The sequence below is a fragment of the Coniophora puteana genome, assembly GCF_000271625.1.
Source record: "Coniophora puteana RWD-64-598 SS2 unplaced genomic scaffold CONPUscaffold_9, whole genome shotgun sequence".
Lineage (NCBI taxonomy): Eukaryota > Fungi > Basidiomycota > Agaricomycetes > Boletales > Coniophoraceae > Coniophora > Coniophora puteana.
Genome location: NW_006913061.1, coordinates 1,869,706 through 1,882,368, shown reverse-complemented (window position 1 = coordinate 1,882,368; position 12,663 = coordinate 1,869,706). Strand labels below are relative to the sequence as shown.

General features: G+C 51.7%; 3 protein-coding genes across 3 annotated transcripts; 2 read left to right on the top strand and 1 right to left on the bottom strand.

Annotated features, from left to right (window-relative positions):
• The first annotated feature begins 2,151 nt into the window (after window positions 1-2,151).
• CONPUDRAFT_167108 (uncharacterized protein) lies at window positions 2,152-4,116 on the top strand. The gene is made up of 2 exons (XM_007772811.1): window positions 2,152-2,380; window positions 2,432-4,116. The coding sequence occupies exon 2, from the start codon at window positions 2,437-2,439 to the stop codon at window positions 4,087-4,089; it is 1,653 nt and encodes a 550-aa protein (XP_007771001.1). The 5' UTR covers window positions 2,152-2,380; window positions 2,432-2,436; the 3' UTR covers window positions 4,090-4,116.
• Window positions 4,117-5,126: 1,010 nt separating this feature from the next.
• CONPUDRAFT_145404 (uncharacterized protein) lies at window positions 5,127-6,821 on the bottom strand. The gene is made up of 2 exons (XM_007772810.1): window positions 5,430-6,821; window positions 5,127-5,375 (listed from the first exon to the last, which is right to left on the bottom strand). Exon 1 carries the CDS (start codon window positions 6,005-6,007, stop codon window positions 5,462-5,464), a length of 546 nt encoding a protein of 181 aa, XP_007771000.1. The 5' UTR covers window positions 6,008-6,821; the 3' UTR covers window positions 5,127-5,375; window positions 5,430-5,461.
• Window positions 6,822-8,508: 1,687 nt separating this feature from the next.
• Window positions 8,509-12,458, top strand: CONPUDRAFT_83597 (Pkinase-domain-containing protein). Its single transcript, XM_007772809.1, has 6 exons — window positions 8,509-10,104; window positions 10,185-10,810; window positions 10,872-11,251; window positions 11,309-11,461; window positions 11,525-11,709; window positions 11,765-12,458. Exons 1-6 carry the CDS (start codon window positions 9,028-9,030, stop codon window positions 11,846-11,848), a joined length of 2,505 nt encoding a protein of 834 aa, XP_007770999.1. The 5' UTR covers window positions 8,509-9,027; the 3' UTR covers window positions 11,849-12,458.
• Window positions 12,459-12,663: the final 205 nt, after the last annotated feature.

The window sequence follows — 12,663 nt, the reverse complement described above, 5'->3', positions numbered from 1 at the left end:
TCTGCCCTTGCGACTTGTGGATAGACATCGCCCATGCAAGAATCAGAGGGAGCTTGAACGCGCCGTCAGTCGGTGTATGTAATGAGTGAAACGTTGAATATGCACCTGCGTCCGCTGGGCCTGGATCTCGCCATTCGGAAGCTCTACCTTCCAAGACTCAGGCATAACAATAACGTTCTGCGTCGCTGCCCGGTTGGGAAGTTTGAACTCAACAAGAGGGAACAATACGACTGGTCCCTTAGGCTCGGACTTTGATTTCGGTTTGCCAGACGAATCATTTTCCAAGACGGCCACGTCCGAGTCTCCACCTTTGTACTGTGTTGGGTCCACAAAGGCTTTGACCTTCCCCAAAGTACCGTTCACGAGGTCCATGCTCTCAGTGTTCTTTATCAACATAACCTGTGCGCCAACACGGAGCTTGATTTCTTTGGGTGCCATGCAGTTGGATAGGATCTTGTCCCGTTGTTCAGCTTCGGTAGTGCCAGAGTCCTTTGCAACGTAGAGCTTTTCTTCCTCTGTCAGCCGACCCATGCGAGATCTGTTAGACTGTTCTACATCTTCACGCCGTGGGAAGCTACACTATGATTAGATAGTGGATTGAGGTCAGAGCAAGTACCTCACAGTTCAGTCGCAGCAATGCCATCTTCGTACTCAATTTCTCGCGAGAGTGACTTGAACTTTGCTACTGATTTCTGGGAAAGCTGGCCGAAGCGCATTTCGTTGAGCATGTCAACAAACTCTGTTGAAGATTTAGGCGCATATAACGAGCACTTAATACGAGAGAAAAACCTTGATCTTTCTGCCGAAAGACTCTTGTCAAGTTGTAGGTTTTCTTGATGCACTTGTTCCACGTCTGAGCCTCAAATGCGAACTTGGCTGCAGCGCCCTTCATCACCGGAGGCAGCTGGAAGAAGTCACCTGTCACAATAAGCTATTATATTGTGAGATGATAATTTCAACGACATCAGACTTTCGCAAACCTGAATACCGCCAAACGGCGTAGGGTTGTGACGAAGACGGCTGCCAATCGCTGCAAGCTTGTCGAAAAGATCACCGTCCACCATTGACACTACGAACAGTTAAGGCTGGGTTCGATCAACTTGTAAAAGGTCATACCTTCGTCGATGATGAGCGTTTTGGTGCGCGCCCATCTGCCTGCAGCCTTCCTGTTCCTCTCAATCTTCTTGGCGAGCTCTTCGGCCGTGCCCATGCCCAGACCGATACCCGCGAAAGAATGAACGGTTACGCCGCCGATGTTACAGGCCGCAATACCTGGAAACAGGCTTAATCGTTGACATACACGCTCAAAATGGCTCTCTCTCTCACCAGTCGATGCGGTAATAGCGACAGCATCTCTGGCAGTCCCATGCTTTTTGCGCATGGCTTTGATTATCTCTCGCAACAAGACCGACTTTCCCGTTCCTATTGCGTCCGTGTCAAGAGCGCATATAGCCATGATGGTAAGGTGACTGACCAGCACTACCAGTATAGAAGATACTGTGCCCTTGCTCAACTAGTTTCAGGATCTGCGTTTGTTCCTTGCTTAGGAAAACCTTGGAAATGCCCGACTTCTGCGAGGCAGGTGCATCGTAGCCGGTCTGGGAATTTGTCGACTGCGTCTGTCGACTCGCAATTGTCTTCAGGTCAGAAGCTTGGGGTACCTTGGTATCCCAAGGCAGCTGCCTTTTCTTGGCTGGTGGCTGGCCCGAAGAGGATGGCGGAGGACGCTTGTTGACGTTATGGTTTTTGAGGGGTGCTGATTAGGCGCGTATGTTACGACAAAGTAATGAAGGCAACGTCAGTCTAAATGACTGACCACTGCCCTGGGAGCTCTTGAGCGTGTCTTGCGAGGACTGGGAAGCAGAAGAAAAATCCCTCTTGACGGTCCCAAGACCTGACTGTGATTGAGATGAGGATTTATACATCTTGACGCGTCCTAAGTGAGAGAGACACGACCTCGCTGTTTTTGTTGAGCGCGTCTCCCCAATCCATCTCTGACGCGATCACGTGGCGAAACGTCTCCATTCGGACGGCAGGACCGAGGTTTTCCGGCATCCGACTCCGGAGCCCCGACGTTGTGAGCCTAGTGTGCCCTCAAGGCTCAAACCCTGATCGGAAAGTCGCAATTGATGTTGCAAATTGCCATGTGTCGTCCCTCCTCCCCGGCGCCGAACAGCTAGCAACCCGTAGCAACCCGCATTATCCAAATTAACCATGTTGGGTACCACGATATGTCCTTGCATTCTGATCTATCGCAAAAATAGCACCGACCTAAGCTCGAGGCTCCTTTTACAACGGAAGATCAAGGTGTGGTGCTCAGAGGTTTCGTCAACCCTTGGGTTTACCCTTTGCCCGCAGCACTGAGTGAGAGGCAGTTCAGGTGAGCCTACCCTTGCTTTCAAGGGAGCCTGGGGCTAACGAATGACCGAAGAAGTCATGGGCAAAGTCCAACATGATGTCTGGGGTTCTGCTGAATCGCCGGTCAGCAGTTTGCAGACCAGCATAGACAGCGAAATAGCAGATAACTGCGCAGTAATACGGCATTATCAAGAGCTCAACAGAGCACTTCGGACCCGCCGCAACACATTGCTGAGGATATGTTCTCTTCCGCCCGAAGTCCTGGCCAGAATATTTTCAAAGTGCAATGAACGCCATAGGGTCTTAGCCTCTCACGTATGTAGACACTGGCGGGAGGTCGCACTTTCTGAACCCCGTCTGTGGTCGACTCTCTCGTTGAATGTGTCGTCGAATACAGTCTGGGAACAAGTCAAATTCACCAGGTCGAGACATGCGCCTCTCGACCTCTCTGTCGTCATGGTTGATCGCAATAGAGAAGGAAGGGTTCAGCGTCTCCAAGATCTTCGCGAGCCTCTCGGTCAAATACCACGCACATATAAACTTGACGTTCATTATGACCAAGACAGTGCACCACTGCTTTACGAGAGCTTGACTGCTCCTGTCAATAACCTCCGGGACCTACGACTTCACTATCATATTCGCGATGCAGGCCACCGCGATATCGTTTTTATGCCAGACACGATACTGCCCGAGGGTACACCGGCCCTTCGCCTTCTCTCACTACATTCTTGTGCTTTCCAATGGTCTTCTCCTATCTTCGTTGGATTGTCCCACCTTGCACTCACCAACATCCCCATACACCTCCGAGCTACCCCAGAACAGCTTCTATCCGTTGCGCAAAGATCACCAGGTCTGAAAACCCTCAAGGTTGATCTGGGTTTAGGAGGAGTAGAAGATGCCCCATCGTCTTGGGTTACTTCCAGCACTATTAAACTATCTCGACTCCAGTCGTTCGATTTGGCAGCGCCGTTCAACGAGTACGCCGGTTTCTTGTCGCACGTGGAGTTGCCCGCAAGCGCTAGCTTGAAACTGGAGGTCGGTGTGTTTGGCATGACTCCGACAGATACTTCGATGTCCCTGGTTCCAGGCAAATTCTTCAGTCCACGTGAAGGGGCCCCTCGGCAAGTACTCCAACTAGAAGAATGGGCCAATCGCCAGTTCAGCGTTCGGCTTTACGACCTTGACGAAGCTGAGGAATGGGGCTCCTTCCATGTGCACAGCTCGGACGCCAGACATCGCGTGAACGCTACTTTCATGTGCTCAAGTGACAGGAAGACAGCTTTACGGGAACACGTGGCTAGCACCATGGCCAACTCGTGCTTGCAGGTTGTCCATACTCTCAAGGTGCACACTCGCTACCTCAGTGCAGATCTCCCGTGGACTACCTTACTCCTCAATGCTAGTCAGACCCAACGACTTTTCGTACACCTCGAGAAGGCGAACATGCCTGAGTTCCTCCTAGCTATCGATCCTCGCCAGTGGGAGGGTGGCTCACCGCCATTGCCACATCTTGCTGAGCTACATATTAGGAGGAACGGCACCGAAGATTGGCAAGATAACGTAACCCTCGCGAATGTCATAGACATCGTTACATCCCGCAAGAAAGCCGGCATGGGCTTGGCTAGGCTTATACTTGAGAACTGGTACACTGGGTCTGACGTCCCTGTTGATGAGATACTAGAGTCCATGCGAACGGTCGTCGCTGATGTCCAATGGCGTAGACGCGACTAACTTATCCCAACTAGACTAATTATAGGCACCTGACACCCTCATGTTGAGGTAAGTCCTTCATTCCTTATCATCGATGGTCGCTGACGAGCTATCAGGGAGATCTTACCATATTTCCTTACCATGCTTAGATCTTTAGACCAACGGTACACCCTTGCTATGCAATTAATCGAATTATAGAGTACCTTTGTGCTGCTTAGTGGGTAACCTTCCAGGGAAGAATGCTTGAGGTACAGCATGCCACGCCTTAAGGGTGCACCAGCTATTGGCAGGGGCGTGAGGAAACTTTGGGGGGGGGGGGGGACTGGCTAATGAGGTAGTTATAACGCATGGGGTAGCTGGTGACACCTCTTTGCCTTGCGAACTTCTGCTTTGCTTCAGGCTTTGACCCTTCTTTGTAAATATTTCCGCTCTTTTTCGATGCCTAGTCACTTCTCCTTTAGATCGACACGGAGGGCGACGCGTCAATGATTGTGCCTTTTATGTGTGTAGATTAGGTTAACTGCGTTTCTTAAAAAATAACAACGTGTCTCAGCTACGCACCTCGGTATGTCCCAGCCTCTTCAGATTACACAGGCGACTTCAACTCCACCGAGCTCGGTCCCTTACGAACTCAGATTAATGACTCTGGCATTGTGCAACCACATACTACGCCCGCTGTCTGCAACAGCTGTCTTCTATCGCACAACAAGAAAAAAATCATGATGGCGATACTAGCTGGGGTTGTTACCGTCACAAACACTTTGGCATGTCAATCATTAAGTCCAACTGCACCTGATCACTTCAGCAGGAATACGTTTCTGTTAATCAAAGTATGTTACTTTAGGTTACTTGAATATCTACACTCTTTGAATCAATTTGCTGGCTCGGCCCTTCGCTCGTCTAATCATTCCGTCTCCGCATTGGTACCCGTCATGAATCTACCGGTTAACATCATGCAAACCCGATCAAATGAGACGTACAGAAAGTCTCTCCGCGACTCACTCGTAGTGTTGTTGGTACCGCATTGTATATTCGTTATACAACAAGTAAATTGACTGAGGGGTGTGTTCATAGAAGTGCAGATGGACGGTCTAGCGAGGTATTGATACACAAAACATACTATCCATAATGATCGTCCCCCAAATAGCAAACCCAAGACGCGTGACGGCAGCATGATGTCAATCATAGACGTGAAATGTCGTATATCGTGAGGGGCATGATGACGTGAAATGGCCTGTACAATCTAGCCTTGCGTGAAGATACGGACTAGTAGTCCACAAAAAAGGACACCAACGAGCTTCCCGATTCTGCACAACACATTCAGCACAAATCCTAGGGGATGTGGTCAAGGAAAGTTTTACCTCGAAGTAAAAAGAAATAGGCATTAACGCTGTTACTTCCTTGACCCCTGATTTTGCGCTTGTGCAAGGGCCCTAATTCTCGCAAGCTCGGGGTCGGACTGGACATAAACATCCCGCAGGTCGAAAGAGCTCTTCTTCTTGCGAAGCTTGTGTGGTGAGCTCGGTGGATTAGACGACTCCGAGGGAGAGTGTCCGCTCTCCTTCTCCTCATCGTCTCTCTTCCCTGGTGAGAGACAAGTCTGCAAGCGCAGTGGCGGTCTCTCGCTCCCATCACAGCTCTGCGAGCCGTCCTCCCGACATGACTCCTTGTCATCGGGGTTGCTCGCGGTAGTCATGATATGTCGCTGGACCCAAGATGTAAGGGTGACTATATTTGAGACAAGCTCCGGTTGCGAGATTGTGTGTCTGAGAGAATTCTGCTGTTTCCTCCTGCGAATGACGGTGCTATGTTTTTCGTTGAATAAGGTGCTTGGCTGGGAAAAGAGCGACCTTGTCTCTGATGGGACGTAGGCAACGCTGACGCATTCGGTGGGGAAGGGAGCGGAGACAACTGGTATCGAGAACAAGACAGCGTTCATGCTGATGGACAGGGTATGTATAGGGATGCAGGCGGATGAGGGTTAAGTATAGCGAGACGAGTGGCGATGGGAGGCTAGGGGTATTCCGTATGATGCGACGCGTCGTCAGATATGCTTCCGCGTGATCTTGCTGCGATTTCTGAGCGCAACTCCTAAGCTTTTCCTCCAAAGCCGGGGTATGTTCAGATCGTTACTGGAGGAGCGGGTAGCAATCCAAACCGAAAGGCGCGAGATCTAGATAACCCAAAGGTTGGGAAGTTCCGAGTAATAACAGAGATGCAGACGTGCAAGGAATGGCAGGGCAGGACGGGAGGAAGAAACGCTGGTCTGCCAGGAGGAAAGTCAATTCTGGAATCTATAACTGCTCAGGGGCTCGGCCGTGGATCGACGGTCGATGATTCATGTCGCTCCACCTCCGGCGGAACGGAAAAGATCACGCGCCACGCATCGCCCTGTAGCTGTCAACGAGCAAAGGGGGAGTAGCAATGGTGGCACTTGGGTAGCACCCGTATCTATGTCGCCGAGCTTAGGATAGGCACTGCCAACAGATATGGTCATTCGAGGGTTAGAGTATGAAATACTTAAGCACCGGAGATTATTAGTAGCATTCTAGAGTTTATGCGTTTCATTTGCGTCCGTATGCGTCCGTTGAGGAGAGTTGCCTAAGCGCACAATAGGTCCATGTGACGCCCTGATAAGCCCTGCAGAGAGCGTGACACAAAGACAGAGCAAAACAAAGGGCCAGGAGCGATGGGACGCGTTCAGAGTGATTCATAGAAGCTGTTCCGGATCTTGATGTGCAGGCTCGAGCTCGAGAAAGCTGGCTATGATGTACCCCGCCAGTCCCAAAGAACCGTGGCAGGGGGATACAAGATATGCATGCTCCGTGGCAGGCGAGCGAGAAGCCGACGTCGGGGCGGCGGTGCTATTTCAGCCGGAGGGGACTGGCGCATTCCAGCAAAAATGGTGGCCGGTCCAGAATGCACGACGTGTAAATAAATTATTCAGGCTGGCTTGAGAGCAAAAGCCTGTCAACCTTCTCGGTAGGTTAAATCATGTTGAGACAGAACCTCGAATCTCGCAGGCCACCTTGCAAAACCAATGCGCAAAAGGAAGACCAGGTAACTTACTGGCACCGACGGGTCACCAACCTCCGAGCGCTTGACAATGCACCGCCACCGGACTTAGCGCCAGTGGCCCGATCGGACTTGGTATTCAGCATCTTGAACTGGTATTTGTCCAGTACTTACTTGACTGGACGAAGGTGCTGTGAAGTACTGTTGGCTTGTGCGTCTGAGCGATATTGCCGACAACATCTCCAGAATATATGCAGGTATTGACGCGATCTATGAGAAATGAGCAACGATGAAAGCGCTACAAGTCTCAAACTAGCTATGGCAAACACAACCTATTACTTAGCGGGGTGAGTATTGGATGAGTATGTGACCAGTGTTGAACGTTGATGTTGTGCTAGCGTGACTAATTGCACCTAAGCGTAAATATAAACCCTGTTCGTCGAATTCGTGTCCTTGGAAGTCGATCAGACCCACGAGCCATTGATTAGGACGGTGACTTCGTGACTGCTATGGAAATGGCATTTCAGACTCGTTTAGTAGTGAGACGATGGAGACGGTAATATGGAAGGGGGCAGCAGCAGTGATGAATATCCCGAGGCCTGAGGATGATACAGTACTTACACCTGAGGTGCTCGTCATCGGCCTTTGAGCCAGGTGGAATTTGAATGCACACAGCCAGTACTATGAACAGTTTCCGTGGCGTCTTGGTGGCGCAACTGCCGACAGCACAAATACGTACACATTATTATGTGAGATTCATGGGGGGAAGTTTTCTTGGGTGGGGGAAGCAAGTGTTCTCATGTCGTAAGGTACGAAGCCTGGATATATTTTAAGATCTTCCGAGACGCTTGATTTAAGTAACCAAATGAACTCGAAAAGAGTGGTCGTTGCGATGTGGACCGGACACATCTCAGGGAGTTGATGCCCGTTGATGCCTTCACCAACGCCTTTCATTATCCGGTCCAAGTTCTAGAAGGAGCGGACAATACGAAGGAGGTTCTTGAGAGAGCGAGCGAACGTCTAGAGTCATATATAGTCATAGCTCATACACTGTTACGAAAATAGCACTCTCCATTGACAGCGGCGATAGGCTCAGGAAATATTGCGAACTCGGGGAGAGAACTGCCTTTGTGGATATACACAAGTGAGAAAGAGCCGAAGGCAGCCAATTTTGGTCGTCGTTGCTGTTCGAAGCAGGTCAAAAGCGGAGGCTATCAGAGGAACGATCTGTGTGGGAACGGACCTCGAGGCCAACAGTATGTATATGAAGGTGGCTGGGTATACGGGACTAGTGCCAATATTTATGGGTTCCATGTGGCTATACTTGCACGCTAGTGGAGGCATGCACAGGAGAGCTCGAGAGAGAAATCGATTCGTGTGTCTCTGGCCAAAGGACGGGGTAGAAAGTTACGATCGCCTACACTTGTCGTTGTCAGCCCATAGCTCTTCCCTTGGACTGTCTCCAATCCGTAGGGGTACACCGTGCCAGGGCCCATCCAGGGGATACGCCTTGGATACGACGTCTGGTTGGTGAACATTAATGCGTGGTAAATCAAGCAAAGGGACCCGTGCACGGATTCATAATCGTGCCGGTTGGAGGTTGCCTGGCAGTTGCCAGTTGTTACTTTGGCGCCTCAATCTGATCTCCAGGCAAGCCGTCTTACCCCTTCCTCCACGATAATTCTTCGCAACAGCGGCAGTTGCACACTGTTCAACAGACCCGAAGCGTGTGGAGAAAACAGGAAGAGGTCACGAGGAATTTTCTTTTTGCAGCGTAATTAGCGAGGGCAGAGGGCGGTTGAGAACCAACATCATTGACGGAGTGTTTCGAATTGGGCCTGAGAGACAGATTGGTCCGGAATAATTTGCAGGAAGCCAGAGTCGCTGATTTCCGTGGAAGAGTTTGTAGTCAACTAGTCAGCAGGAGTCGGTGCAGTCCAGTCGATGTCGACACAGGGAACGATCAACCAACGCGCTGCCCAGCACCACAATCACCACCACTCGTCCTCCCAGGCGACCAACAAGAGGCATTCAAAGATCACGATCGAGTATCATCGCCCTTCGCGCGAGTCTATCCAGGAGTACAGCGACCTTCTCAAGGGGGCTAACTTGACCGCGTCCGGACAGCAGTATACCTCCTACTCTGATCCTTACAGTAGAGACGTATACACACCCGCTCGCCAGGCCCCACCTCCCCCTCAAGGACACGCATCTGGCTTCAGACACAAGCAGCAGTCCGTCGACGTCACTTCACCATCCACCGCTTCACCATCACCATCCAGAATCCGTCAATCTTACCAGAAACCACCTCAGTCTCGTCAGCGCAGAGACTCCCTTCCTTCCGTCGCATCTCAACAGAACCCGCACCCCGGCGCACAACAGCCTCAATTACATATTTCAACACAGGTCCAACAGTCACAAGCGCAACCGTCTCCGTTCGCCACCCAAAGCAAACCTTCCGGCATGACTTCTCCACCTCCTCGTCCATCCCGCGCGAACACCGCGACCCTGAACGATATCTTCCCTACCCAGTCTCAGTTAGCGAGTCGCCGGCTTTCTGTACCTTCCATGACTCCGCCTCCCGACCACTTCACCGCAGACCCATCGGAGATGATGCCTCCGCTGCCTCTTATGGAGACCCCACCTGCTGGTGCTGCTGGAACTCGCTCCCGCTCGGGGACTGCCGCAACAAAGAGCAAGAAAGGAATGCTCGGCTTCATGTCTGATTTCCTCAACACATCCAAGCGTCCCGAAATCAGCACACCGTACGACCCCGTCCACCTCACCCACGTCGGCTTCAACTCGTCGACGGGTGAGTTCACTGGCCTACCCAAGGAATGGCAGCAGCTTCTCCAGGAAAGCGGTATCTCGCGCTCCGAGCAGGAGAGGAATCCACAGGCGGTCATGGATATCGTCAAGTTTTACCAGGAGGGCCACGGCGATGTCTGGGATAAAATGGGCCATGCAGATACCTCGCATATGCTCCCCAAGACGCCCGTCGATGATGGTCTCTCAAACCCGGTGCGTCGTACCTTATCGCATACGGTTGCTGATGCGCATCTCGCTGACCGTCCTTTGACTTTTACTTTTCGCTCAAACAGCGCCCGGCTCCACCACCGCCGAAGAAGCCCCAACGCACGCCGACTCAATCTCAGTCAATCCTCCCCACACCACCCGCATCGTACCGGCCCGCGCCCGCGCCTCCCTCGCCTGCTCAGCCCTCGCTCGATCGCTCAACGTCGCAGCGGGCGCCTCAGCGACAACCCAAGACCCCTGAACTTGGCCGTTCCAACACGACCACGACCAAGCCACGTCGCTCGCCAAACTTGGAGGCTTCAGGTGACGGGGCTGGCCATCAACTTGATGCACCTCGCCCGCCCCAGAAGCAGCCCTCGCCCGGTTCTTCGCAGACCGATCTCGCCATCAAACAGCAACAGTACCAGAAGCAGCAGCAACAGCAACAGCAACAGCAACAGCAGCAACAGCAGCAGCAGCTCGCAGCTCAGCAGGCCCAGCGTGATCAGCAAGCCCGTGCTGCGCCCCAGGGACCGCCGAGTCCTGCCGTGCAAAGTCTCGCCAAGACGGCGGGCGTCGCGACGCCAAGGCGGAGGGAGAAGAAAGAGAAGGACAAAGACAAGGAAGACGACATCATCCGCCGACTGCAGGCAATCTGCTCGGATGCAGACCCAACGAAGCTTTACCGCAGCCTTGTCAAGATCGGACAAGGGTGAGTGATTCTTGACGCGCATATATGCGCCATTCTCCGGTGCTAATAAATTGTTGCACAGAGCGTCCGGAGGCGTGTACACCGCATACCAGGTCGGCACCAACATGTCAGTTGCGATCAAGCAGATGGACCTCGACAAGCAGCCCAAGAAGGACCTCATCATTAACGAGATCCTCGTCATGCGCGCTTCGCGGCACCCGAACATTGTCAACTACATCGACTCCTTCCTCCACAAGAACGACCTCTGGGTCGTTATGGAGTACATGGAAGGCGGTTCCCTCACCGACGTCGTTACCGCCAACCTCATGACCGAAGGTCAAATTGCTGCTGTCTCGCGCGAAACTGCTCAGGGTCTCGAGCACCTCCACCGGCACGGTGTCATTCACCGTGACATCAAGAGTGATAACGTGCTGCTGAGCTTGAATGGAGATATTAAGCTGAGTGAGTGGTGCATTGAAGCTCTAGTGTTTGTGATCAAGCACTGACTGTTGTCTGCAGCGGATTTCGGTTTCTGTGCACAAATCTCTGATCCTGCAAGCGCAAAGAGGACGACTATGGTTGGCACGCCTTACTGGATGGCACCGGAAGTGGTAACCCGCAAGGAGTACGGCCCCAAGGTCGACATATGGAGTCTTGGTATCATGGCAATTGGTTTGTTTTCCCCTTCTTTGCCACGCACGCGAGAATGAACTGACGCAATTTTGCACTATATAGAGATGATTGAGGGCGAGCCTCCATACCTGAACCAGAACCCGCTGAAGGCACTTTACCTGATTGCGACGAACGGCACGCCGACGATTGCGAATCCCGAGGCGCTTTCGCCTGTATTCAGCGATTATCTCAAGCGCACGCTCGAGGTCGACGCTGAGAAACGTCCTACGGCATCGCAGCTGCTCGAGGTGTGTAGCCTTCGTCTCACTTGCGATATTCCTTACTGACGTAAGATGTTTGTAGCACCCCTTCTTCAAGCTTTGTGAACCCCTCCGCACGCTCTCACCGCTCATCAAGGCAGCCCGGGAAATTGCGAAGAACAAGTAGAGCGTTCGAGTCCCGTCCTATTCGTTGTCCCTAGCCCTGGTCTACTTTCTCGCCCCGTTTCAGTGTCTATCCCCACTACGCGCCCCATCTAGTCTGTCTCGCCCGTACCATCTAATGCCGTTTCCATTCATGCACAATCTGATCTCTGCTCGCACCGCTCTATACGCTGTATACCAAACACCCCGTCCTGCTGCAAGCTCAAGCACTTGCGCGTTTCGCAGGATGATGGAGTTTCCCTACTTTCAGATTCGGCTTCGGACGGTCCTCGACAAACAAAGTGATATCGTTGTTCCGGATCTTGGAGACGTCTCGTATACCTTTTTATGTGTAATACCTTTCATCAAAGTGGTCGCGTTCGCTCCAATGATATGATACAACATAGAGAAAACCAGGGGAATCAAAAAATACTCAGTCGAGGGCAAACGGCGGTCTTGTATGCGCAAGGAGAGCAAAGAGTCTGATGAACGGCAAAGGCAATGCTGAATCGTGGACTAATTCTCTATTTTCAGCTCGTGTTCTATCGCTTCCTTGTACACCACATCTCAAATCTACCTTAGCCATGCTATTTCCTGTGCTTGCTCTCATCTCACTCCCATCCTCTCGTCCCCACCGGTTCTCACACTGATGTTAATTTTCTTTCTTTCACGTCCCGTGATGATAATAACAAGATATAATGGACACGTCTTCTAAGGATACTTTGATAACACTGGCTTTAATGTAGAATGACTGTTCGATACAAAATATGAAATGGATTGGTTCCGAAAGCTGATGAGCCACAATGCAAAGGTTTTCTGGCAGTAAAGTGACGGCATGCA